At 32.1% G+C, this 10717-nt stretch overlaps 1 protein-coding gene across 1 annotated transcript; it reads left to right on the top strand.

Annotated features, from left to right (window-relative positions):
• Positions 1–8482: 8482 nt before the first annotated feature.
• LOC122507353 lies at positions 8483–9406 on the top strand. Its single transcript, XM_043620012.1, has 2 exons — positions 8483–8583; positions 8854–9406. Exons 1-2 carry the CDS (start codon positions 8483–8485, stop codon positions 9404–9406), a joined length of 654 nt encoding a protein of 217 aa, XP_043475947.1.
• The last annotated feature ends 1311 nt before the right edge of the window (positions 9407–10717 follow it).

Below are 10717 nucleotides of genomic sequence, written 5' to 3'. Positions count from 1 at the left end.
CTCTAAATTTTTTCTTTCTTTTCACCAGGTCTTTGTTTCTTTCTCTTCTCCAGGTCTTTCTCTAAAATTTTTTTTTCTTTTCACCAGGTCTTTGTTTCTTTCTCTTCTCCAGGTCTTTCTCTAAATTTTTTCTTTCTCTTCACCAGGTCTTTCTCTCTAAATTTTTCTTTCTTTCCTCCAGGTCTTTATTCTCTCTTTCTCGTATAGATCTTGTTTCTCTTTCACTCTTACAGATCTTTTTTTCTGTTTATTTTAATTTTTTATTTCTAAAATTAATTTTATTCATTATTAAAAAAAATTTCTTTTCTTTTAGAAAAAATAATAATGAATCCATATAATCCTCCATCCAATTGCCAAAATCAGCTAGAGGAAGAAGAAGAAAATGAAATTACTATTTTTGACGATAGTAGTCATGATGAGGATGATGATGATGATGATGAGGATGATGATCATGTCGATGATGCGTCCATGATCATCATTTATGATGAGTATGCTCATAACAATTATGAGGATGACGACGACGATGACGACGACGACGACGACGACGATGACGGATATGACAGTGTGGGGGAGACAATCATCATCAGCGATGATGATGACGACGTCCTGATAATAGATATCGATCCTAAGGAAGTTAGTTGATACTTTTTATTCTATTTTAAATTAACTTTAAAAAAAATATTACTTTCATTTAAATTAACTTTAACCATATTTTTAATTTTTTTTTTTTTAGATGTCGGAGTATATTGAAGATTATCATGAAAATTATTAAATTTTATTTTAAATAAAAAGAAATATTTTTTAAATTAAAGCATTAATTTTATTTCCTTAAATTTTATCGCGCATGGTGTAAGCGCATATTAAGGTGGGGATAATTTGCGTGCGCATTCGAAAGTGTAGTGGGGTTAGAGATAAAAAGTGGGGTTGCAGCAATATAAGGCGAGTTTCAAAGCCACCAAGTCATTATTATTTCAGGTTCTTGAATTAGCAGTAAGTATAAACATTAATCTATTTTCTAAGTTTCTTTTTCAGCTTTATTTTCTAAGTTTCTTTTTCAGCTTTATTTTCTAAGTTCCTTTTTCAAATACATTTTTTCTAAGTTTCTTTTTCAGCTTTATTTTCTAAGTTTCTTTTTCAGCTTTATTTTCTAAGTTTCTTTTTCAGCTTTATTTTCTAAGTTTCTTTTTCAGCTACATTTTCTAAGTTTCTTTTTCAGCTACATTTTCTAAGTTTCTTTTTTCAGCTTTATTTTCTAAGTTTATTTTTCAGCTCCATTTTCTAAGTTTCTTTTTCAGCTACATTTTTTCTAAGTTTCTTTTTTTTTTCAGCTTTATTTTCTAAGTTTCTTTTTCAGCTACATTTTTTCTAAGTTTCTTTTTCAGCTTTATTTTCTAAGTTTCTTTTTCAGCTTTATTTTCTAAGTTCCTTTTTCAGCTTTATTTTCTAAGTTCCTTTTTTCAGCTTTATTTTCTAAGTTTCTTTTTCAGCTACATTTTTCTAAGTTCCTTTTTCAGCTTTATTTTCTAAGTTTCTTTTTCAGCTACATTTTTTCTAAGTTTCTTTTTCTAAGTTAGTTTTAAAAACTAATAATTTTTTTTATTACAGTTCTTTGTTTTCTCTTCTTTTGTTCAAGGTTTTCTTACAGCTAAAAAAAAAAAAATGGATCTAGAAAAAGTCAACTCCGTAGGGCGTTTTGAAGGTTACCTGCCGACGAAGCCGCTTGCGGAATTGATGAAAGATGGATTGTACTACGTCTCAAAGATGAAGAAGGTCCAGACCAAATATGGACCAAGGATCATTGTTGAAATTGATGCTGATTTCGTCACATACTTACCAACAAGATTCATCAAGCTCTTTGAGGATGAACCCACCACATTGGACATGATGAAAGAAGCTGCGATATCGAAGAAACTTCAAATGAAGTATCTTGGAGGACCATATAATATTGTTGAGTTTAAATTGTTATAATTTTTGTTAAAAAAAATGTATATATATTTAAAAAAATTTTGATAAAATAAACACACAAAGTTTTACCTATAAATTGGTTTTAAATTTACTTTCCTTCTCTTAGTATAAGTTTTATTTTCAGAAATTATAAAAGAATTTAAATTAAATTTTAAAGGATAGGTTGTTTTTGAAATTAAGAAGCATTGTTTTTAAATTAATAACATTTATTTTTGAAAACTTAATAACTATATTTACAAAAAAGATTCACAATTTTCATAAAAAGATTTTAAAGTAGAGTCAACTTCATCAATTCCATTAGCAATAGTACTTATATATTGGTTTGGAGGATCCAAAAACCAATCGCGTAGAATTTTAACATTTTTTACAGCACAATTTTCACTACAAAAAGTATGATGCGTACACGTCGTTAACAAATCAGACTTAATTTTTTTCAACGATGGACAATTAAAATCTTCCAAGTTTTGTACGTTGAGTAAATATTTTTCTAGCCAATTCTTTTTTTCTAAACCTTTAACGTAAATTACACTTGCACTTCGAAGTATATCTTGTAGAATTGGTCGAAGTTCATCGTATGAGACGTCTCCAGCTGTCCAATGGATTCCATGGTAATTATGTGTTAGCCAAAGATTTTCACTTTTGTAGCGTCCTGGCAGTGAATTCCAAGGACAAGGAGGTTCAAAAAGGTAGACGAGAGGCTGTGCATCTGGTTGAAGAGGAAGTATCGCCAACTCTTTAAAGACAAACTCGTTGTTGGCTCTTTTAAAACCTTGAACGTCTACGATAAACTCCATTTTGAAGTAGAAATGAATTTCTAGCCGAGAGCAGCTGCTTTTATAGTAATCACCCCCACCACTACCACATTATCCCCACTCCTTTACAATAGTTTCTTTACAACGCCGCTGATTGGCTTATATTGTATGACGCGGTCATGGATGATTAGGCAATAGGCAGTGGTCTCGGCTGGCATGTTGATTCCTGCTTCAAATTCTAACCTCACATCAACTGATGCTTGTTTTAAAAACTCGTTTTGTTTAGAACAATCAATAACAATTAGAGGAAATAGACTTTTAAAAATATCCTTTGTTAAAATAGGTTTTGAATCTTTACCATAATAGGATGATTGAAAATTAGCGTACATTTCATAAAGTAGAGAGTACTGATTTTGATCAAAGTTTAAATTTAAATTTCCGTAAGGATAATATTGTGAATTTAAAAAGAGTTTAACATTTATAATATTACAATGGTCAAAATGACAGGCATATTTTTTTCGTTTATCTTTCCTCGCTGTTTGAAATCCAACAATAACATAACGAGGTTTCTCTAATTGCGTTGATGTTTTAATTTGCCACAAAACTTTTGAACTTGTAGGAATTAAAGGATACTCATACATTTCCCACGACCTAAAACTTATTGAAATTAATGGATCCTTTTCAATATATTTTAACAATTTAACTTTGTTATTGTCAGAAGGTAAAACGTATGGAACCATCCATTCAAGTTTATTGATAGAAATTTTAAATTCCTCATCCCCTCCTTGTCCTGTTTGAATTACGGCATTCACGTCAGAACGTGCTCTTGTTAAAATAAGTTCATGTTTAGCGTTCATAATGATTTTTTTATAATCTTCAGCAAAACCAAAATCATGCTGAGTGGTATTGTGACGTCAAAATATCCATTTTCCAATACAAGTCTTGCATCAGCTGCAATTTTTGAATATCCAGCATTTTCAATAAAATTTAGCTGATTTGATGTTTGCGAGGTGTAATTTTTCATGATTGTAGTATGTCCAACGTATTTGCAGCGATCAATTTCAATACCATTTAGTTCATAGCGAATTTCATCAAACAAAAAACATACAGCATTATTACTTAAATGTACGTTTTGTGTAAGAGTAATTCCATCATTTTTAGTTAATCTACCAAAAATGTGTAATGAACTTTTACTAGGTAAAATGCACAAGTCTTGATGTTGTACTGCGATTCGAATTTCATCGCTATTGTTAAAAGATGAAGATGCGTATGGTTGATGAGCATGAATTTCATAATGAGCTATTGACTCATCGAAATTCACTGCTGCTGGAATATTGAGAAGTTCGTCCATTTTTATTGCAACAGCAACCAAAAAATATGTAGATTAATTGTCTTGTTGTCTTATTTTCTTTCCTTGAACTTTTAGACCTAGTTCTTGTAGGAAGAGGCGATTCTGAGGTGTTAACACCTTGTGAGATAAATTTAGACTGATTGGATTCTTGCATGTTGTCTGACTTTTATAGTTTCCACCAACAACAGCTCTTTGATTATAAACGATTCCCATTACAAAGACTTTATATGCAATCGAATTGTTATAGTTTCTCCTCTAAAATTGATTAAATCACCGTCCTGATCAACAATTCGCAGCTGTATATTATGTATTGTCTTGGTGACAATCGGAAGGTAAATGACGTGTGCAGGCACTTCCACAATCTTATATCCTGGTGGAACGCTGGGGAAGAATTCATGGATAGTGTGAACTTTTTGGTTATTTATATACGCTCCAGATGTGATATTACACTCAATTCTAACTGAATTAACCTTTAAAATGGCTACAGGTAAATCAGAAGTATGTGCTCTATGAGATGATAGTTTCTGTGATGTAAATCCTAACAACTTACCAATAGAATCTTTAGGTTTAAAATCAATTGGTAAATTAGATTCAACAATACTGCGTAATGTATTATTATTAGGTTTTATACTAATAACAGTTCCAGTTTTTACAGAATTTTGTAAATATGATTCAATATCTTTAATTTCATAACTTCCAGTTGGAATATCAATTACTTGATTTCCAACGTAAAACTTGTTATTTCCTTTATCAATATTGGGAATTGAATTAAAAGTCAATAGTTCAACAAGACCAAGTACATAACTTTTATTTGAATTTAGTTCTATTGGAGGGAAATATTCAGCTCCCAGAACTGAAGAATTTCCTGTTAACGTTAAAGTAAACGAATCACTCATGTTGCTGTCAGATTGTATACTGAAAGCTTACAATAGTTACACACTTTTATAAAGGTTAAAACAACTTTTAACATTAAGTTGATTACACAAAAATTTGAGACACAAGTGTCCACATACAAATGTATCATAATTTTGATATCTTTTATGATTATATTTTATTAAGCTACCATCACCCAAGTAAATGACAAGATCTGTTGGTGGAGCAAGGTTGCCAAAACTATCAAAATACATTGTTTCGTTTTTGAATTTTTTATATGCTACCCAATGTGTTCCAGCACCTTCTTTATTATCAAGATTAATTATTCCTGATTCATACTTGCAAGGACCACTTACAGGTAGTTCATTTCGCATAAAAATACCACGAAAATGCGGTATTTTGACAGCTTTGGCATATTTTAACAGATCAAAATCAGTCAGTGGACGGTGAGGTAGCTTCAAAACAAGTTTTTTGTTTTCCTTCTTGTTGTTCTCTTTTTTCTTGATGCTCGTTTCTTCTTCTTCTTTCTTGATGATCGTTTTTTAATTCCTTTTCCTTGAATGTAGGGTTTCAAGTGGAGACCAAGTCCTTGTCGATAAGGTTTAAGGTGTAATCCCTTTCCAAGCGATATGGCTTCCATGGATCTATTGTGACGTTGAGCTTCTGCAAGCTGTTCACTAGCTGTTTTAGCCTTATTAACAGCCCTTGCTATTCCTGAAGCACCACCAGCAAGTGCTCCTAAAGCACTAAGTCCAGCAAAAATTGGAACTAGCGGTAAAATTCCACCTACTTTAGTAGGTACAGGAAGAATTCTAGGTGATAAAATTTTGGATTTACCACCAACATTTTTTATTGCTTTTCGTGCACCAACTATAGCTGCTCGAATTGATTCTTCAGCATTATTACCAGGAGCCATACTTTTTCGTGCAGCATCAACAATTTTTCTTAGCACTACTCGTTTATTTTTACACATTTTTTTACTCTTTTTCTTTATAGATGATTTTCTTCTTCTTCTCATTCCCATACCTAACTTTGATTTAGCTTTCATGGTTCCGGATATAGCTAAAGCAGCTGCTCTTTCACTTACACCAGAATCTTTAGCTGTAACACGTTCCCACGCTTTCTTAGCTAATACTTTATCTGCTTCGTTTCTAGCTTGAATATTTTCACGATTTTGCGAATATGCAATGTCGTGTTGTTTACATGCAGCGTCCAGTGGATTAATTCCTTGGTCACCTCGTGACAAACGCTTAGCCAACTTTGTACCAGGCCCACAGAATTGGTATCCTGGTAAATGTAACTCAAACGGTAAACTATTGATGATACGATTGATTAAACCTTTTCCTTGATAGCGACCTTTTTTCACCTCCTGATGCAGAATCATACTTCACTCTACAATGGTTGACGTGAAACTGACAAATTGACTATAAAAGCTGGGTATTTATAGATTTTCAAGCAGTTACTGTCAAGATGCAGTTCACGAAACAACCTGTCGCACTGCCAATCTCTAGTATAGATGTTGAAACTAATGAAAAAAAGATTAAACGTCATGGTAGTCTGTTTTCAGACAGCATTCGAGCAGTTTTCTGTGGCCCCTCAAATTGTGGTAAAACAAATGCTCTTCTTTCCCTAATAATACATCCAAATGGTCTAAGTTTTGAAAATATTTACCTCTACTCTAAATCTCTACAGCAACCGAAATATAAATTTTTAGAAAATGTAATCAGTCAGGTAGATGGTGTTGAGTATTTTCCATTTAGTGAACATGAAGAAGTAGTATCTCCAAAAGATGCTAAAGCAAATTCAATATTCGTTTTTGATGACATTGCTTGTGAAAAGCAAGATAATGTTAGAGCTTTCTTTTGTATGGGCAGACATGTAAACGTTGACAGTTTCTATTTATGTCAAACGTATGCTCGTATTCCTAAACATCTAGTTCGAGATAATGTTAATTTATTAGTTCTATTTAGACAAGATGAAAAGAATCTGAAACATGTATACGAAGATCATGTTAATACAGATATGAGTTATACTCAATTTCGCGATTTATGTTCAGAATGTTGGAAATCAGACAAATATGGATTTGTTGTTATTGATAAGGACCGTAATTTTAATGAAGGAAGATATAGAAGAGGATTTGATTGCTTCATTTCACTATAAATACAAGAAGTTCATTGAATTTTTCATTAGTATAGTTTATCTTGTCTCGAAGAAAACATGTATCGAAAAGAGCAAGAAACACTTCGTCAAATAGCAAAAGCAAGTGATGCTATTAGGCGGAAACATCGTTTACTCAAAATGGGTAAAGAGGCTGCAGAAACAGTATTGAAAGAAACTTTTCAACCAATAGTAACACCTCTGGAAAAGTTGGTGAACATAACTGACATACCTTTCAAAAATATTAAGAAAGAAAAAGTTAAAAAGGAGGAAAATGATTTTTCTTTCTCAACTGCTGTTGATGAGGAAGAGGAATTTGATAAAACACTACTCAATGACAGTCTATTTGATAAGAGCAACAAGTTTGAAGAAGAAGGAGAAGAACTTAATTATGAAAATTTGACAAATAAATTTATTCAATTATTGAATAAAAACAGAAAAAGTTTTTTAGACATGGTTTATGGAGTACGTAAGCTTCCTAATGGTTCTTTTATTATTGGTGATACACCAGTTGATTTAGAAGGTTCACATATTCAACTTGCTGGAAAGAAAAAATATTTAAAAACTGCTGGGTTGCTTGAACTTTTATTTCGACAAGAACCTAATCATGCATTAATAAGTTCAGATGATTTGGAAAATTATAAAGAAATTCTTGTAGCTACAAATGCACACCGAAAAAATTATAGTTCCAGTGGACTTGTCAACGTAACCAGGAGTTCTAAATACACTGTTGTCATTTCAAAACTTTTTAAGGGTACGCCAAAAAAGGGTAGTGGTGTTTTAAAGAGGAAGAAGAATCTTGGAAAGAAATTACCTCAATTTATGATTTCAAAGAAACAATTTGAACCAGACTACATCTATTGGGATGATCCCAATGAACTAGTTGACCGTTTACGTCTGCTAGTAGCATCACAGCAAGCTGGTAATCCAAGCCATAATAATGAAATTATGTCAATCATCGAAGAACTACGTGAAGCTCGCATTATATATTAGGAGAGTACAAGCAAATAGAGCTTAGTATTAAAATGAGCATTGATGTGTTTGGACATCCCTTGTCACGGCCTCTTGCAAGTCGTGGACTTCCTGGACCTTCTGGAATTGGTTTTAAAATTACTCCAAGTGAACAATACGACATTGATAACAAAAGACTTTGCAACGTTCAAGACGCTGAAGAGCAACGAGACGCTGTAAATTTAAGACTTGCACAGAAAATTATTAAAAACGAGATAAAAACAGTTTTTCAAATTACATCTTCTTTAAGATCAGCTATTGATGATTTGAATCTTTATATTCGAATTATCGAGGATAGAGTAAACGAAAAACTTAAAGAAATTGAATCACAGCAAAATTACATTATCAAAGAGGCTAAATTTATTCAACAGTGATGGCTGATCAAAAATTAACAGTTGTAACTGAACTGCATAAACAAGCTAGAAGAAATTATCCTCGTCGAAAAGTTCAAATGCGTGGCATCGATGAAACCTGGCAAGCAGATTTGGTTGAAATGATACCTTATTCTTATTCTAATAAAGGTTTCTAATACATGCTCACAGTTATAGACATATTTTCCAAATATGCCTGGGCTGTAGCTGTAAAGAGTAAGAATGGAAAGGATATTTCTTTGGCCATGAAAACTATTCTCAAACAAGGCCGAATTCCAAAAAATTTGCATACTGATAGAGGCAAAGAATTTTACAATTCTGAATTTAAGAGTTTAATGCAAGAATTTAACATTAATCTCTATTCTACATATAGTAATTTGAAAGCCTCAATTGTTGAAAGATTTAACCGCACTCTAAAAAATATGATGTGGCCTGAATTCAACTTACAAGGCAATTATAAATGGATTAATCTTTTACCAACTCTCATGTCAAAGTACAATAATAAAAAGCATCGTACTATTGGTATGAAACCCAAAGATGTCACCGTAGAAGATACAAGAGAACTGTTGAGACGTATCCGTAAACTACGTAGAATTCCGCTGAAAAGATCAAAATTCAAAGTTGGAGACAGAGTTCGAGTTAGCAAGTTTAAGAATATCTTTGAAAAAGGATATACTCCCAACTGGACAACGGAAATATTCACCGTGGATAAAGTTAAATCAACAAAACCAGTTACATACAAGCTGAAAGATTACCAAAATCAACCCATCGAAGGTGGTTTCTACGAAGAAGAATTGCTGAAAGTCCAATATCCAGATGTTTACCTTGTAGAAAAAGTTCTCAAGACTCGTGGTAATGATGTATACGTGAAATGGCTTGGATTCGATAGCTCACATAATAGTTGGATAAAAAAATCTGATATGTAATATAGTTAAAGTAACGTTAAAGTAATGTTAAAGTAACGTTAAAGTATAGTTAAAGTAATGTTAAACGAACGTTAAAGTATAGTTAAAGTAATGTTGAACGAATGTTAAAGTAACGTTAAAATAAGTTAAAGTAAAGTTAAAATAAGTTAAAATTTAGTTAAAATAAGTTAAAATTTAGTTAAAATAAGTTAAAATAAGTTAAAATAAGTTAAAATATAGTTAAAATAAGTTAATGTAAATATGTTAAGGTTTTTTCTAATAAAGTAGACATAAAATAAATTGAACATCTTTTATTCAAACAACCATTTCTTTCTCCTTTCTGTAACAAATCTTTTTACATAAGTTTATTTTCATCGTTGTCAATTTCAATAATTTTACAATGACCCCATGCGAGGGTGTCGGTGCTTTTTTCTATCAAGTATCTCTTGTCGTCATAAGGACTTAATGCAATTTTCGTTTGTTTCAAAGTTTGTACTTTGTGAAGATTCGACCTAATTGAATATTGCGTTCTAGATTGCATTTTAACATTTCTTAGACAATAAACATAATCATCAAAGTCTATATTTTTCTTAACAACTCCTGCTTTCACACCTTTAGCCTTTTTTATTAAATCTTCCCTTCTACACGGACGCTGTACATTTTGCTCCGCAAGCCAACAAATTCTGTTACAATTTTTCCGCTACATTCATCCTTCATGAGACCTAATATCTTTTTGTTGGCTTGCGGAATATTGTACACGTTATTAACCGGATAATCAGAAGTGTCGAATTTCATAATGTCTTGCTTCATATCAGCGTAAATGTCTGAGCACTTGATTTCATAAATCAGGCTATCGGTGTCGGTGTACAATAATTTCAATTTATTTTCATCATACTTGTTCAACATGTAATCGTAGTGAAAATCATAAATAAGCGTTTTTGACACATCTAAAACAGTCAAGCCAACATACACCGGCTTGTTCATTAGTACCTCCATTTTCCTAAGTTCCACAGCAACCAAATTCTCATTAAAGATGGCTCTGCTGTGGAAGTTAGGCTTTGCTATTAGGGCTTCAGCTCCATACCTACCCTCCCACTTTGTCACAAGTTTGATGTCAACATGTTTTCGCACGTTCTCCATTGTTTTGCCAAATACCGCGTTGTTCATCAATTTGAACAAGTTTTTCTCAAATTCATTACTGGCGTTTGTTCTTTTCATAGTATTAAAGTCTATGTAACTTTTCAACCATGTGGATTGTTCGAATTTTATGACGCGATGAATTTTAACTAACACGAGACCGTTAGCAATAGCTTGTTTTAAGGCACGATAATG

Source organism: Leptopilina heterotoma, unplaced genomic scaffold (genome assembly GCF_015476425.1).
Source record: "Leptopilina heterotoma isolate Lh14 unplaced genomic scaffold, ASM1547642v1 Lhet_462, whole genome shotgun sequence".
Classification (NCBI taxonomy): domain Eukaryota; kingdom Metazoa; phylum Arthropoda; class Insecta; order Hymenoptera; family Figitidae; genus Leptopilina; species Leptopilina heterotoma.
Note: the sequence above shows the minus strand (reverse complement) of the source record. Positions and strands in the feature narration are given on the sequence as shown.

Excerpts from the sequence above, each read along its gene's own strand:
- LOC122507353 (XM_043620012.1), top strand. The coding sequence starts at position 8,483 with ATGGCTGATCAAAAATTAACAGTTGTAACTGAACTGCATAAACAAGCT. Across the intron at positions 8,584-8,853 it reads CGTGGCATCGATGAAACCTG|TAATTTGAAAGCCTCAATTG; the intron begins GCAAGCAGATTT and ends TTCTACATATAG.